Source organism: Platalea leucorodia (genome assembly GCF_965183815.1).
Source record: "Platalea leucorodia genome assembly, chromosome: 5".
Lineage (NCBI taxonomy): Eukaryota > Metazoa > Chordata > Aves > Pelecaniformes > Threskiornithidae > Platalea > Platalea leucorodia.
In genome coordinates this window covers 56,236,230-56,254,109 of record NC_138827.1, presented here as the reverse complement: position 1 = coordinate 56,254,109, position 17,880 = coordinate 56,236,230, and the positions used below count along the sequence as shown (strand labels likewise).

Here is a 17,880-nt window from a genome sequence, read left to right as displayed (position 1 = left end):
CAATTAATATCTGATCCTGTCATTATGGTTTAAGAAGGGAGACAGCTTCCCAAAGTAGTAATGGTCTGTAAAGAGTAGTGATCATTTGCAAGTAATTCTCATTATAAGAATGAGAAAAAATGAAATGCAATGTAGAACATGAATTCAGATAATTTTGAAATTGTATGAAATGCTCTCATTTGGACTAGCATGTCAGACTACATAATTTTTTGTTCAGACATATAGTATCACACCCTTACTTGTTAAAGAGTAGTCGATTTTTGTCAATTTGTCTTAAGCCCACTGTAATATTTTGTTAGAGCCAAAGAAGAACCGTTTTTACACGAGGTATTATACACTTCTAGACTGTGATGGTAGAATTTTAATACCTTTAGAGCAAGTTAAGGAGCTTGATAGAAAAAGAAGACATATGTACAAACAGCATGTATAGATTTTACAGACAATGCTGAAGTGTCACAAATTCTGTTGATCAAACTAATGAACATACACCATTTTATTCACAACAAAGCCTGTGAAAGATATTTTATTGTTATTCTTAGATAAACAAGGGAGAAAACTGTTTCATTAAAGCATCATTTAGAGAAATGACAAAACAATCCATTTAAATTGCTGTCTAATGGTAGATTTTGACATGATAATATGATGTAAAAAGGGATTTTCTCCTACAGACATACTTTTATTGAGCTTTGTTAATGAAAAAACTGCTACAGTCCAAATTCTTATTCATTTTAGAAAATACATAGACTATATATAAGCCTATCATCAATAGTATGTTTCAGTCAATAAAGGATTCTTAAACTGGCCAGGCAAAATACTTTTTCAGTTATTGTCAGGCTGTTTTTGCTCAGAAAATATCATTGCTTTTTCCATATTTGAATACTGGTAAAAAAAAAAAAAATTAAGTTTAGGTTAGACTATGTAATCCACAATGAGACAGGGTTATATATTTACTGAAACATTATGTTGTAATTTCCAGTATTAAAGGTTTTGATGGCATAAGATTAAATTATTTCATTATAGATAAAAGGGCTTATTAGAATATGACATTACATTAAACAACAGAATAAAATTTGATGGAATATCAGATCCCCATACACAGTCATTTCTAGAGACTGAGAGAAGATGGCTGAAATTTCTTTTATCATAGAATCATAGAATCATAGAATCGTCAAGGTTGGAAAAGACCCTTAAGATCGTCAAGTCCAACCGTTAACCAAACGGTTAGTTTACTTTGCTGTGAAAAAATTTCTTTCTTAAATGCAGGCTATTTTCAACTGTGTTTTTCTTTACATTCTCCTAAACTGCATGTAGATTGCCCCTTCACTTAATTTCTTCACATGTACACATATGCTGTCATTCATTTCAGCCATAATTAATACATAACCAAGAGAAAAAAACAAAAAAAGAAAAAAAAGGACTACGTGTATTTTTTTCTTTGTTAGAAATCCATGTCAAATTTGAATTTTCCTATTTACCAGGAGACTCAGGTATTTTGATCTTCCATAAAGTACATTACTGAGACCTCCCTAGACACAAGCTATGGCTTAAAGGAGCTATTGTTTTATCCTCCTGCTCATGTTATCCTGACTGCAGAAACTGAGATTGTTCTCTGCCTTTACACAGAGTGTGTCTTGGGCTGTGAGGAGGAAATCACTCTGATTCTAACACCCATAGACTAGAAATAATCTCTGTTATATTAATCGGGGAAAGAGTAGCTATAGAATTTAAAAGAAAATTTTAAGAATGACAGTTTGAAAGCTCAGTCATGAACTTGCTTTGTTTAATCTAAAGAAAATAGGAGAAGAAAGTGCAGTGATATTATGTGACATGTTAATATTGCCAGCATTACATTGCATATTCAGATGTTAGCCTGTGTTACCATTATTAACCTGGTGTTCTCAGTTCCCAAGCTGGTATAAATCTGTTGACTTACAAGATGCTTCCAAAGATCTTCCAAAAGGGATCTTAGAAAACAAGCTAACACAAGACATTTTGATAGCCTGGAAAAGTTCAAAAAAACACTCAGCCTCAGCTGAAACAAAAACTGAAGTGTGCTGTGGTCTTGTAGGTGTGATAGTCTTGTACAGATTTTGTAATTCAAAACATCAGGGATATGCAAAATATTTGTAGCAGAGAAATCAGGGGTCCTGTTCTCTTCCAACACAGAGCAGGCACCTTTTTTCCTTATAGCAGAGCATTGTCAAATGCTTTGGTGAGGACTACTGCATTTCTCTGGTCTTTGCTAGCTCTGTATGCAGTATGTTAATAATTGTATTCAGCATTGAGCCCTGCTCTGATACTGAATAACACTGACAATCCAAGTTACAAGCTAAGTAGCTCTAGGTATTTCTTACAGCCTAAATATGTCTGATATTCATCTGATTCCAGCAATAATATTTGCTCCCATTGTGATATTTTTCATTTATTCTTTGCTACTGAAATACGGTATGCCATTTCAATCTCTAGACACCATGAATGCAAGGAAGATTTACCTTGCAGAAAGGGGGAAGTGCAAAAGAGACATGACCAGTCATAAAATGAAAGTTAAATAAACTTGTTTAATCAACCACTGCATATAATGTTTTACATTTTTCCTCATTATTTGCAATTAGTTAAGAATACAAAAAAATGGTATTGCTTGTGCTACCCATGTGAAAATAAATGAGGAAGTGCTGAAATCATATCATATGTGGGTATCAAGCATCATGTTTTAAAAGTATCAGTTTCTATGGCTCCCAGCACTGTAATACTGGCTGTTAAACCTCAGGAATGGCTGGTACAATGTGTTGATTAGAGTGTAATAGTTTAATCATTTCTCAGTGATAGGAGTTCATGTTGTAGTTTCACAGATCATGAAATGTGTCTGTTAAAGATATGAGCATATTATCTTTTCATCTCTTTTTTTTGCAGAGCACATTATCTTTTCGTCTCTCTTTTATCTGCATTATGGTACTCATTAGCATGATCATACAGGGCACAGGGATAGTCAAAGATGATGTTTATTACAGGGATAAAAAGAAACATTTTCTTATTGGAAGTGCTTTTGCATTGCAAGTAGTGTAAACCTGCCTTATCACTCCTAAACACTGCATCCAGGTAGTTCATAGCTGTAGAACTTGCTGTCAGTGTGCAAAGGCCAGCAAATTGACAGTTTCTTCAATAAGTTATTACAGCAATATGAAAACTAAAAAGGCATCTTCAGAGTGTATTCTCTCTTCAGGGATTTGGGTTTATTTTTGGCTTTATGAAACTGAGTTTAAGTAGATATACCAGTGTCTCAGAAGAACAGAAGGGAAATGAGAAATTAGCAATTAAAACAGGTCAGTCAGGAATGTGGCTTTTGGATCTTATCCTCCCTAAGTGTATTAGTACACTCCTCTGAAGTTAGTTGAGCTTCGCCAATTTATACAAACTGCAGATCTGTGCTTTGCCAAAGGACATACTTAACACAACAGTTCAGTTAACCTTATTTCCTATTAATTTTTTTTTTTTTTTTTTTTACTACTAGTGTGTTAAATTTGAAAAGGTACTCTTTGGGCTTGGAAGGCTTTACCAAGCCAATGGGACTGTGCCTCCTTTAGACAAGCCAGGTGTAAACCTCTCTCACAGCATCTGTGCAAACCTTGAAGGGAAGTGTAGTGTGAGGAGACAAAGGCATAATTGTCACTTTGGAAGGGGAAAACAGGGAAGTGGTTTTCCCAAAGCTACACTAATACTCACACAGATGCTCATCTGGTAATGTATAATTTATCAAATACTCCTATTAATTCCAGTTATTAAGGTACAAACCCACGAACAGATACTTGCTCTTTTTGGACAGAGGGTAAGAACCAACTTAGACAAAATTAGAGAAGGGATAAGCAAAGGATAAGAGGCTCCAAATACTTGATAAAATAAAGAAACAGTTCCTTTCCTCAGTCCCTTAATTTGTACCCAGGGACAGCAGAGGGGCAGCAGTGCTGTCCTCAAGGGGAGAATAGTGGACAACTAATACCCAAAAAGGAAGGCATAAAGAGGAAATGAATAACATATTGCCAAGGACCTTGCAGATTAATTATTAAAACCACTTTATTAAATATAAAATCACCAACTTTGCCCCTTGCCTTTCATTTATTACCTTCCAGAAGACCTTTCAGTGCCTTTTGTCTTCTGATGAATCTTCATCACAGAAAATACTGTGCCAAAATAGGGCTGTTCTATTTCATCATGGCCCCGTGTACCTCAGGATGTGGACGAGGGTCACTCTAGATCATTTAGAAAAGATTTTTCTTCTCTGCTCATAAAAAAGAAAATATTTTTGCCTTCTTTGTGTAAAAATGTTGTTAAAAAAGCTAAACTAAAGCTAAAGCTAAAACCAAAAGACTTATGAACAATGATGGTAAGGGAGAATTCTTTCATGTGAGCAGAAATTTTCCCCAATTAACCCTCTCCCACGAGCAACCTAAAATTATAGCAATATGTTAAACATTATGATTAACTCTAGTTTTAAGATGGAAGCTACTTCAGTCAGTTGGATCATTGCATCCACATAGTCTGCTGAAGTGTACACTACCCAAAAGGAGCATCTGGCAGGGTGAAAGCCAAACTGTAGGATAAGTGACTTCACTGCAGGAACAAGGTGAAAGAAAAAATGGATTGTGAAGGATGGAAGGATAGCAGCAGGCAGGAGGACAGACAGGAAAATGTACTGATATATGGAAACAAGAAAGAAAAAGGATAAACATGTCCATTCAACTATGCTACTCATTTTCCCATTTTTTTCCCCAGTAATTAGAGCCCTTTTAAATGGAAGTTTATTTAGGTTCAAAACTTATAAATCAACTTGTAAATTATCCTACTTATGCAAATAGACTCACTGATTAATAAAATTCTGCTATTAAGATTCAGTCTATGTTTCTTACGTGGACTGAGCTACCAGAAAAAATCACAAAGCATAGGATGTTCACAATAACAGTGGTCCTGTGATTTAAGAACTCCTTTCTACCACTTTAGAGATAGGGACGTGAGTCAAAAAAAAGTTATGGGGGACATTTTTGAAGTGTCAAAGTACCGTAAAATGCTTTGAAAGGCTCCATTTCAATTCTAAATTCTTTTGAAAGTCTGATCCTTAATAGCTTGTCTCATGTGAAATAACATGTCTAAAGGAGAGCTGGCCTGCAAAATCACATTTAGTTGCATTTCCTAAGTATTAGAAAATACTCCTTTTAAGACAGTTTCCTGTCTTCTCTAAATGAGTCAATATACATTGATCTTTAAATGTGCATTTACTTTCAGATCCTAGATTTGAAGGTAAGAAACTCTGATTCTTATTTACTCTTCATGTTACCCAGGTTGAGAAATCATGACAGTGCTTGTATTTGTTTTAACAATTTAAAAATTATATAAACATTGACTTTTGCTGGTTTTATTCAAATATTACCACTAAAAATGTAGTTACCTTTCTACTTTGAAAGAGTTAAAATGTTCAATCCTAAAATTACAAAAGTTCAAGTTTAAAAAAATGAGTTCAAGAAAAAACAAATTAAAGTTAATTTTTGCTGCAACAATATCCATAACTACTATTTTTTTTTTCAGATGAGTTCAAATTATTTATGAAAAGGCTGCCCATGAATTATTTCCTGAACACATCTACTGTAATGCATTTGTGGACAATGGATTCTAATTTTCAACGTCGCTATGAGCAACTAGAAAACAGCATGAAGCAACTCTTTCTCAAGGCACAGAAAACTGTTCACAAGCTCTTTGGTCTTAGTAAGAGATGCCATAAACAGCCACTTATCCGCATGCCAAGGCAGAGGTAAGAAAGCCTATGAAAACCTGAGAAACACAAACTGCTGTCTTGACACAAAAATCTCCTTAAGGGCATAGATGTGGGAATGTGTGCAGCATATGGTACATGTACAGTATACAATCTTTATATTTGTAGGAGCTAAACAATCTTAGCTTTCAATATTGCTCCATTCATGTTTTCCTAAATACGATGGGAAAGGTCAAAATAAAACCTGATTTGTATATGACTGTGTATGATGTGAGGCAAGTTAAAAATAACAAGAGCGTACAGATTCAACCCATTTGGTCTGCCTCTGTTTTACAGAACCATATTTTCAGTGGAACTTGGCCAAGTGTAACAGTGCCAAATAATTTTATACTGAATACTTATTCTGAAGAAAGCACAGTGATTTTAAGAACTTTCCAGGTCATTATACATACAGTATATACTACATACATTGATTTCTTGTCTCATTTGTCAAATATGATTTAGATTTGAAAGGATGCCTAAGGAAAGAAAAGAGAAGTGCTTTAGTCCTTCCTAGAAACAGAGAGATCCTGAAAGCTATCTAGTCAAACCTATATTAACATAAAGTGGTTATAGTTGATTGCTGATTGAAAATTGTTTTATTAACATTAGTGGAATGACACTAGAGTAAATCTGAAATGAATGAGCTTTTAAGGACATTATTCTTCTGAGTGGAGGCATCATGGGCCTAGTCCAGTGACTTCTGCATTTAGCATGTATCTCTGTCAATTTTAAAGAAATCTAGTTTAGGTTTAGCGTTCCAGAACTGCCAGGGGTACTTTACTCTCCCCTGGTTTCAGCTCTCCTTTTGCAAGCTAAGGGTCTATCAATTCCTCTTTGCCTTTTAGTGGCACTTAGCTAACTCTTCCGCTTTTTCTTTCAGGAGACAACTGTTATGTCTCTCATGCCCCCCTTTTTCTACATATTGTGCTTTGCTTTGTGATCTGCTAGTTGAAACAAAAAATGTATTTTTCACTTGTGGAGTCGTTTCATAATTAGAAAACATTCCACTAACAAAGGTTATAAGCACTGCAGTGCTTCAATATCATCTCCTGTGTTTCTTGGGCATGACCTGAATGAGCATTCTGCCAAAGAGATGATTCAACATGAAAGACTTCAGCAGGAACCCAGGGCTTTTCAAAACACAAGAAACAGAATGCAACCTCACTTTTTCTTTCCCTACCAAAATTTAAAATAATCAGGTCTTCCAAAATAACCACTATAGGGTTTTGAGGCAATCTTTGGTTGCCATCGGCAATAGCAATGATAGAGTACCAATGAACTAAGATATAAAACACAATGCTCAGTTGAAATGATTGATCAAAACACACCTTCTTGTTATATGAAGGATATTTTTTTTTCAAATGCAGAACTTGTGAGTTCACAGTTTATAGGTTAATAATAATTTTTACTAGCAATGAGTTTGCCTGTTTTACAGGGAGTTGCACTAAACTTTCGTAACAGTTTGATTTTGCAATGCATCTCTAACTTAGGAATATCATAACTTACTTTTAAGATAATTGTGTCCTGATTTTAGTAACTGCCCTAAATTTTTTTCTAGTCAGTGCAGAGGGAGGTCGGACATATGATGACATAATGATGATCAATAGATGGCTCAACGGTCAGTGCTAAAGGCAGGTTTAGGAATACTTAACCAGTGGGAAGCATTTGCTAAAAGAGCATTTTCAAAGGTTGGATTCCATCTGACTATCTGTGAAAATTGCCTTCTGACATCATCAGCTTTTATGGCTCATAAGAAGAGCTTTAAACTGAGAAGTGAGAGGAACAGGTCAAAAGAAAGTGGTTTCATTTCCAAACGTGGTTAAAAAAATCTGATAGACCAAGATACAGGAATGGATAAAGGAATAGCAGTGGTGAAAAGATGGATAGTGAGGGGAAAGAAAACACAGGTATTGATAGAACAGTATTCAGGTACTTCTCATGATGAGAGTATACCTAATCCAAACAAGGTACTGAATTTTTTTGATACAGAACTGCTAACAGGTAAGCCTGCAAATGAGTAGTGGGTAATGCAAGGGAGAATGAATACCTGAGTAATGCAATGGACAAACATGAATTATTGCTCAGGCTGTAAAAACAGATATTTCAGCAGAAAGTGGGTGGAATAACAGAACCAAATCCAAGTACTTAAATTTATTGTGTTTAAGGGAAGATGATAGAAATAAAAGCAAAAATCATAGCTTCATGTGCCAATAATATTCTAAGCTCCAAAGAAACAAGAAGGCGGAATTGGAACAAAATGTAATCCTTTTCAAAGGCTTTCCAAACAACTCCTTCAGTTTAGTGTTTGGGCTCTGCTATTGATAGTTAAGGGTGAATTTTATTATGGAAAGAGAAATTAGACAGAGTTAATGAAGATATAAATACTATTTTAAATTGTATTTTATGGGCACTTGTCTTTTCAGATAGATACACATTAAAGCCAATGCTTCAGTTTTTAATAAATGTCATGATGCTGGCAGTGATTAAAAACAAAGTAACTGTGCTAATGTTTAATTTTACACTGTATTTCACAAGTCAATAGAAGAGATGTACAAAGGATTTTTAAAGGAATATGTCAAAAGTGAGAGCTGGTTTTCTCTTTTGTGAAGCTGGGAGGCATGTCCAGAGAAGGGCAACAAAGCTGGTGAAGGGTCTGGAGCACATGTCTTATGAGGAGCGGCTGAGGGAGTGGGGGTTGTTTAGTTTGGAGAAGAGGAGGCTGAGGAGAGACCTTATTGCTCTGTACAACTACCTGAAAGGAGGTTGTAGCGAGGTGGGGGTCGGTCTCTTCTCCCAAGTAACAAGTGATAGGACAAGAGGAAATGGGCTCAAGTTGTGCCAGGGGAGATTTAGATTAGATATTAGGAAAAATTTCTTCACAGAGAGAGTGGTTAGGCATTGGAACAGACTGCCCAGGGAAGTGGTACAATCACAGTCCCTGGAAGTGTTCAAAAAACGTGTGGATGTGGTGTTTAGGGACATGGTTTAGAGGTGGGGCAGACACTTAGGTTAACAGGTTGGACTCAATGATCTCAGAGGTCCTTTCCAACCTTAACGATTCTATGATTCTATGTCTTAAAAGTTTAATATAATTCATGAAAATTTTCTATGAGGCTGAGTTTTACAGGGATTTATCTATGTAGTCTGCCACATATTGTTTCGTCACACTTGAAGGAGCTCCTACATATGGTCAAGGTTATAATTCATTACTGAAAATACCTGTCTCTTTTCTCTGGCCTCAAAATTTTGTTACTGAACATGAAACAAATTGTTGCTTGATTGTTTTTAAATGGGATTCAATTAATCAGTTAGACAGAATTGCTTGCAACTTTTTCCATATTTCCTGAAGAACCAAGCCACTTAATAATCATAAGACTAAATTACATTTATATTTTAATTTTCTAATCTTTGAACCAAAATACCATTGAATCCTCTCCTAACATCATTGTTCTTAGTAGAAAACAGTCAATTAACTTGCAAGTTAAAGAAACAACATTCCCGTGTCTCCTTTTTAAATACAGTTAATATTCTTTAACTAGAATAATGTATAAATACTTTTATTTCAGTATGTGCTAGCGATCAGAACAGTGTCTTATTTACTGCAGCACTTTGGTGTACACTGAGGATGGGAACAGGATTACTATTTTTATTTTATTCTGTTCATTGCAAATCCTTTCAAGTTCCAGATGTTCTTCCGAGATTTTAAGCTTTCTTTCATTAACATGAAACAGACCTTTGTTTCTTTTCCTGAAAGTTAAACCATGCCAAGGTACATCAAAAGTCCATAGATTTCCATTATAAACCATTATGGTACTGCTGAGTGTAACTTTTAAAATTCACCTGAATTAATCTATACACTTTCTGTAATCAGTGAAGTATTTACTGGTTGTCTGAGTTCAAAGAAAAATACCAACTGAAAATTCAAAACCAACAACGAGCACAGAAATTGCTATGTAGATAATCTGTTCCCATGTTGTATATAGGGATGGAATGATAAAACATCCAATTTCAAGAGATAAAGAGATAAACCAGATGATTGAAAAAAATGCACTCTGAAAAAGAAACTTGATATTCTGTGGAATAACGCTACCAGGTGAGCTACTGCCACCATGAATTTGAGGCTCTGCTGCTTCAAAAGGCTCAAGTGATTATTACTAATATGTTCTCATTGCATTGACACAACAGCCTTAAAAACTTGTGGTATCATATGTTCATGCATTGTGTTTCCTTGGCCAGAGTCCACCACATGCAGCAATTGTTATTCCACTAGATGGCCAGCTCTTGCCGCAGTTTTTGTACAGGAACATGGTTGAAACACCACTAGTGGCACAATACATTTTGCTTTGCTTGAATCAGTAAGTGTTGGGTGTAAAACCATATATCTGCCCTAAGCTCATCATGCATATTTCTGTACTAGGACCATGAGGTGTAAGGAACAATTGTTCATCCTGGGAAGTAGTTTGTATATGGTATCTGTGTATATGGCATCTACTCTGAGAAAAGGACTGACGTAGTCATTAAGTTAGTCCATGTTCTCGATTCCAGCAGCATCTTTCTCAAATGAGGTGAGAAAGTGATGTCCTGTTAAAGGCAGCAAAGGGATAACTTGCTCACAGCTTAGGCTGAGTGTTGTGACTCAGAACTGCACTTAAAGATGATATCTGTGCATGCATAGTCTCATGTTAACATCACCTTTGGATTGAATCTTCTAATTTTGCAAAGACAAAATAAGTGGAGAGAATAAAGAAGTATCAATTTTACTCAATAGGGATGTCCATATAGGACACTGTAACTCACATATGGCAATGGGAAGAGGTAAAACAGCAAGCAAAGTTGTGGTTATACATTTGTCACTGTGTTATGGGAAGGAAAGTTGTTTTTGTTTCTGTTTTGGTTAACACAACAGTAAGATTTCTTTTCAAACATAATGACTATATGATGAGAAGCTGAAAATCACAGGAATAGAAGGCCTGATCCTACTCATGAATTGCTGTCAGTGAAACACCTGACGTGAACCAGAGCTGACGGTAAGCAGACACTTAGGTCCACCCAAATTATGGAACCAGAATGAGAAAACTGGGATATTGATGCTTAAAAGCATAAAAGAAATATAAACTATGTTGATGGAGAAGGAGAATCTTCACTTTCCTAAGTATTTTTCAATAAGAATGGCAATGATTTCCTGTGATCAGATTTAATATCCAAACACTACTGAAAGACATTGAAGATGGAAAAGCTTTCATTTCTTCCTTCAGAAGTGCCAGTTTAGCACTTGGTTTCATTCTTTTCTGTGTCATTCAAATTGGTTCCTTGGCTAATCTTATCCATTTGAGTGAATGCACTCAGTGCAGTATATTGCTATATGTACAAACCTTATTTGTATGCAGTTTAAATCACTTCATAATGAAAAAGCATCACTTGAGGCCAAATATAACCAGAACAATTTGTGATTTAATAAAGACATAAACAAAAATATTAAAAGGAGAGACGTACTGTAAATACAACAATAAGCCAGTGGAAAAATTACATTTTCCTTGGCATAATAACAGAATGGAAATTTGCTGCAACAAACTGCAACTGAAGATTATGAGCAACTCAAATAAATAAGAATTTTAATTTTAAAAGACCAAGGTACAACACTTGCACAAAAAAGCATGTAATCTTAAATAAAATGTCAGTATTTGAATTTTTGAAAAGACTGATTCTTAGTATTACCTTATAATTTACAGTGAAGATGTTGGTTATACTAACAATCTAGCCAGTTTTTTAAATGATCTTATTCTGGTAACACAAGCTGAAAACAAATATAGGCAAAACTACTTAATAACTTTAAAAAAATATTTTAATTAATGTATAAAAATCCTTATTTCTGAAAAGAAAGCCATTCTCAGCAACCTTATAATCATAAAGGTTTTTTTTTTAAGAAACATACTCCGAAGCTAATGCAGACTTAGAAGGAGTTCATTACCAGAGGCAGTAAATGGCTGCATCAAACAGAAGAATTTTAGAAAGAATTATAGTTTTCAAAAACAATTTATTCTCGAATTTCCAACAGAATGCACCATAGGCAGCTATAAAAGGAGGAAGAGCCAAGAATTTACATTTTTTCATTTTTCATTTCTTTTTGAATTTCACAGAGCAAAAAATTCACATGGCCTAGGAGCACAACAGTGTAAAAACACTTCAGAGAAGGGACTTGTATCTTAGTCTTCTCTTCAGTCCATATACAGAAAAAAGATTTAAGATATCTGACTTCTTTATAGTATCTATAACACAGTCCATCAGAATACTGAGGCCTTGAAACCTGTTTTCTTCAGAATGATTCAGAATGAAATACACAAAAAAAAGATAGTGTAGAATAATCCCATGCCCTCAGGATGTTACACAGGATTAGTTCCTTACATCCCAAAGTTGGTTATTAACTACCAGAAAATTTTTTGATCTGCTTCAATTAAGATATTGCATGTGGGAGTTAAAAATGGATTTGCAAGTTTCAATATAAAGGAATGCTTCTCCAGTAGAAACTTTGATTTGATCTAACACACCAGGTGCACACGTGAAAGTTGCATGGCCTGGAAAAGGAAGGTGATAGGACAAAAATATCTGAGATAAAATGAAGGTCAGTTTGGCAGTGGTTGCTTTACTAAACTGAATAATAAGTCTGCAACTTTTCTCAAAGGAAATAAAATCATCTGCTTTGAGGTGATACCTTTAATTGGATTGGGGATTAGAGTTATTTAAAACTAATGTGACAGACATGAAAATATGATATACAGGCCAGCAAATAATAGGTCTGATAACAATTACAAGCTAAGATAAACTCTTGTGTATATGTGTGTTTTCACATGTTTTAATAACTGTATATACATTTTATTTTATAGACATGTGGTACTAAAAAAGAAAAGTTAAGAAGAAGATGCTGCAGAATTTCAGATATAAAGATGCAGTATTCAGCACATTTAATCCCCAGTGTAGATCTACAATACTGAGGGGCTTTCTCTTGGCCTTTTGGGTTTTACTGTAACCAAACTGCTGTAAAGGACCTTCCCTCAGGCCAACTGTAAAGATATCTTAATCACCTATCCACATGAATCACTTGTAGAAACAACATCAGAGACAACACTGTGGTGGCTCAGAAGGCTTGCAAGTCTGCACTTTAAAATGATTACTTGACATGTGGATAGATTCTGGGCTTGCCAGCTTCTGTTTGCTCCTAGCCTGATGCCCATCTGTCATTGTAGTCATGACATGTGACATGACGGCCATGATCCTCTCTAGATAATACCCCTCCACCTTCAAGGATCATGATAATGTACACCACAAATGCAGCCAGAGGACAGGCAATGACATCAGAGTGAGATATTGGATCTTGGAGCACCATGGGCTTCAGGCTATCCTTGAATTCAGAAACTTGCAGTACCTTCCAGATTTCACCTGTATAATACAAGCATATTTGAACTTTGCTTTATCTGATCCAGAAGGGTACAAAATGTACCATTAGGTACATGTCTTTTATCACCTATGAGTTATTAAGTATAACAGGAGAAAAATAAGAAAGAATGATCTTTGATATTCAGTCTTTACCATCAGGCTTCCTCTGCAGAGTCACCAAAGTCCCTCTGTCTGTGCCCACCATAGTACGACTGGGCTGACAATAGGCTGACGATATCACATCTCCCTTGCTCTCTTTTGTCTATTGTGTTTCTTTAGAGTGATACACAGACTGTCTCTCGCTATGTGTTTGTACAGCACACGTCACAGTGGGGCCCCAGTCTCAGCTCAGACTGGGATGAATTGCTGTAACATAAATGCTTTTCTGGTCTGTGCTCTTTAAAGTAAAAATGTGTCTCCTCTGTGGGAAGGTGATATTAATGCAAAGCACAAGAAAGCTTTGACATGTGTGCAGAATAAAAGGGAAGATGAAGGTCGGACTTGGAGGGGGTGGGGGGATATTGCCATGCATATCCATATTTCAGGCAAAACCTTTCATCGCTCTGATGCCTCACTTTGACAAAGAGGTTTCTGTTTGTCAGGTTAAGTCTGTCAGCACTCTGAAAACAAGCTTTTCAGGCTCTGAATGAGAAAAACTTCTCAATTAAACAAGCCAAAGAACCATGAGATATGCAGTGACATAGAAATGGACACATACAAGAAAAGTGTCTTATATTTCTCACCTGTGTTGTCATATGCAATCTATTCTGTTAGTTTTACTCAGAAGGCAAGATACTAGCTCTCCAAGGGGACATCAAATGCCAGACTTTAACCTTCAGGGCTGTGCTTCAGGTCATCTTAGCTAAAAACATATAATATCTTTGTCTTTAGATAAATTTGAAGATTGGATAGTTTCAATCCTGCAGATGGTGGTGGGTTTTCAAGCTTTTGATTTTTACACATGCTTTGAAAAGTACTGTAAGCCTGCATCGGGTTTGTATTGTCTCATGTCTACTCCTTTGTTCCTTTTTTAAAATCTTTTGCTTCCAACATGCAGAATGCACCAATCCTTAAGTCTTAAGTGCTTCCAAATGACGTAGTTCTGGGAACAAGCTTCCTATCTGGCAAATATGTGCAGATATGATAATGAAAAGACTTATACAAAGTTTGATATGGCTGTTTCATACTAAGTTTTTCTTCCATTTGCAACACAAAGATACCTCTAATATATCAGTTTCCAGGTCATTCAACATTAGTCTTTCTTTCTTATTTACAGTCTATTATGTCTTTTATAAACCAAAAATACATTAATTTTTGGTGTAATATGTTCTCTATATTTTCTTATGTGCTCTCGATAAAAGCAAAATAAATTACTAGAAAGAATAAGGTGCATATTGAAGGGTAAAGGGTAGGGAGACATTGAATTTTTCTGAAATTGAACTGTTAGATAAGAATTCATTTTGTGCATAATTGCTATGGATACTGTCAAGGGCAGAGTAATTTATGGACAGAAATAATGGGAAAAAATTACATACAACGGTAGTTAATTTTTGGCAACAAAAAAAACAGACTGAAAAACTTTCAAATTATTAATTCCATACTAGTATCTTACGCATGTAGCTATATACAGACTGGTAAAGACAATGTACAGTTCTTTTACCCCAAAGAATACCAAGCAGCAAACTCAACATCTCTACTGACAGCAGTGGTATGACATGAGCTAGAAACTGTCTTTTCCCCATCCCCTTGTCTTTTTCCCTTCCTGCCTTCCCCAGTTTCTGAATGAATTTAGCACTCCAGAGAGGCGTAAGACAGACAGCTCAGAAGCATCCAGCCCTCTGATGTGCTCGCAGAAAGACAGGATCAGTAGCAGGCCCAGGCTTGCAGTATCTTGCCAACATGTCTCAACTTTCACTGGGAGGGATCATAGCTGGAGCGTGTGATATCAAGTCCATGATAAATAAACTCAGTAGTGTTTTATTCTTTGGCTTCTCCACTGAGAGCATTGGCAAGGGCACAAGTTGTGGTGGCGACGTGTGCTGTGTGGACAGATGTCACCCAGAGAAAAGCTTTATTATTGAGGTATTTACCTCATACTTTGTGTTGTCAGAACATTTACATCCCTGACAGATTTCTTATACACTTAATGTAGCTCAACGGCTGCACTCGGAGACCCCAGCTAACACAAAGTAACTCCAGAGTTTTCAGTTCAGCTTACGTGTGGTATGTGGCAATATCTAGTGAGATATAACCTTGTTTCTGATATGACTATGTAGAACTTGGATACTTGTTGTAGCTCAAAAGAAATTCCAAGTATATAATAAGCAGCAGATTATCATCTCTTACTCTGGGTAATATTAGAATTAGAAAAATTTCAAGAGTGGGTTCTGCTATCCTTACTCAAGTTGACCAAGTTGCTTGTGCCTGGAATAGGATCATTTACTTTCAGACTACTTACCAAAGAAGAGAGTAGAAAATATAAGAGTGACAGAAGTTGCCCATTAGAAATGTTAATTTTCAATGCAAGCATTAACTGCCATGGATTCTTATAGTCTGCAAAGAACTCATTATCTTATTGACATGTAAACTTAGGTCATATGTTTCATATGGTTCTGGAAAGAAAAAAAATCTTTATTATTGAGACTTTCCATAAGATGTTAGCATACAAAAGGCATAGACCTACATTTGTGCAATTTTTTTCCAGATATTTATATTCTTTTGGAAAAGTGCCATAAATATATCACAGAGAATGAATACAAAGCACTGTGTTATCAGTAACATTCTTCAAAAAAATCAATTTTAAAGTCATCTTTTTGAGGCAGGAAACAGAAAAGCTTCAGGCTGAGAGAATGCAAATGAAGTTTTATTTCATCAGCAATTGAAGGACATCAGGCCCTTAAACCAACATCTGAAATGAAAACAAGATTGCCTTTCTATCAAGTTTCCTTCCTCCACATTCACAGTTCAACCAGTATTTTGGAGTTGTCTCCATATCCTACAACTGCATAACAACCAATGAGAAAGAGGAAGTCAAACGTCTAAGACACGGTGTCCCATGGCTTCAACCCACATCTCAGTGAAGGAAATGGCAGGAAGGTTTTTTTTTTCCACAGAAAGGTGTCAGAATTGATAAGAGGAATTAACATAGAAATCACATCCTGGGATCCCAAATGATCTATTGCACATGGCTGCAAGGCAAATGCCGATTCAGAACATGTAATCTGTTTGTCCATCTAGTGCATGCTTTTTTGGACTCTAAGGCATATTAAAGAGATATAATCAGTAGTATAGTTTAAAATTGATGACCACAGATCATTAAAAAAATCCCTCAAGTAGCAGATGATACAGCACAACTTCAGAAGCCATTAATTCCAATTAATTTGCCAGGAAATTATCCCAGTCATAGTATTATCAGTTTTCCAGAAAGTATATGGAACTACAGATGATAAGTATAACATAAAGGACTTATGTATTGCAAGGAGCAGAAGTAATAAAAGTTGTTGGCACTCCAGACAGAAGGGGACACTTGCTAATTTTCTAACGTAGTTTTATTTTATTATCTTTAATGACTGACTTCTCTCAATTTTCAAGATATTAAATGATGACCCAAAACAAACCAAACTAAATTCTACTCTGATTTCTACTCAGAATCACCTTTTCTTTTCTTATTTTTCCAAACCAAACCAAACTAAACTAAAATCTTCTCTGAATTCTACCCAGAATCACCTTTTCTTCTCTTATTTTTCCAAACCAAACCAAACTAAAACCTTATCTGAATTTTACCCAGAAACACCTTTTATTTGCTTACTTTTCAATAATGAATGAATGTATTTTTTCAAAACTCAAGAAATGATAAAAATAAATGCAATCTCTACGGAGAGTCGAGTTTTTTTCCCTGTTGTGAAGCTGCTGTCATATCTACTGCAAAATTTATTTTCTCCAGATTTTAGTTAGAAAAACAAAGGTTTTATTTTTTATTTTCCTTTGATTATCTGTCTTTTTGGTCTTTCAGATTCTTAGATAAATAGTTCCTGTTCTACCCATATGACAGGAATGACTTCAATATGCGTTCAAAACTTTCCTCATTGCATAAAAGGGCAGCAAATGTCAGGATTTGTTGCACAAATTAAAATTAATGTATAAGTCTTCATATTAAAAATGAAATTTTGAAAGAAATTAACTTTTCAAAATGCATACCCTTCTAAAATACAGCAAGTAGAAATCTCTCTCAACGTTGCTTACACTGTGTTCATTATATTTCTTAAGATTCTCCTTCCTTATTTTCAACAGTGATATTTCCAATAGAATCTGAAATCAGGATCATTATCTTAAATTTTTTTAGTTGTTTTTTTTTTTAATCTTCTAAATTTAAGAAACTTCTGGTTAATAGTTAAGAATAAATCCTAAAAATTTCTTTAATTGACCTTAGAAGAACCCAAAAACATCATGCCCTTAAAACTGTGCATATACTATTCCACATATTTTTGGACAAAGTTGGCTTAATTTTGGAAAAAAACAGGAACAATAACTGATGATTTTTTTAATGTAAGTTGAAAGCTTACCATCTGTGTAGATTGCTTCATCAGTGTATTATCTGCAGAAAGCACTACTAGTTTAGATAATTCCTGGAGTGATGGCTAAGATACAGT

General features: G+C 35.2%; 1 protein-coding gene across 2 annotated transcripts in view; it reads left to right on the top strand.

The window, feature by feature from the left end:
* BRINP3 (BMP/retinoic acid inducible neural specific 3) overlaps window positions 1-17,880 on the top strand; it is a gene marked incomplete at both ends in the record, with an annotated part of 205,626 nt that overhangs the window by 161,887 nt on the left and 25,859 nt on the right. For both annotated transcript variants that reach the window (XM_082314485.1, XM_082314486.1), the window contains one exon: window positions 5,575-5,797. In XM_082314485.1, coding sequence (XP_082170611.1) covers window positions 5,575-5,797 — 223 coding nt within the window. The remainder of the gene's footprint in view (window positions 1-5,574; window positions 5,798-17,880) is intronic.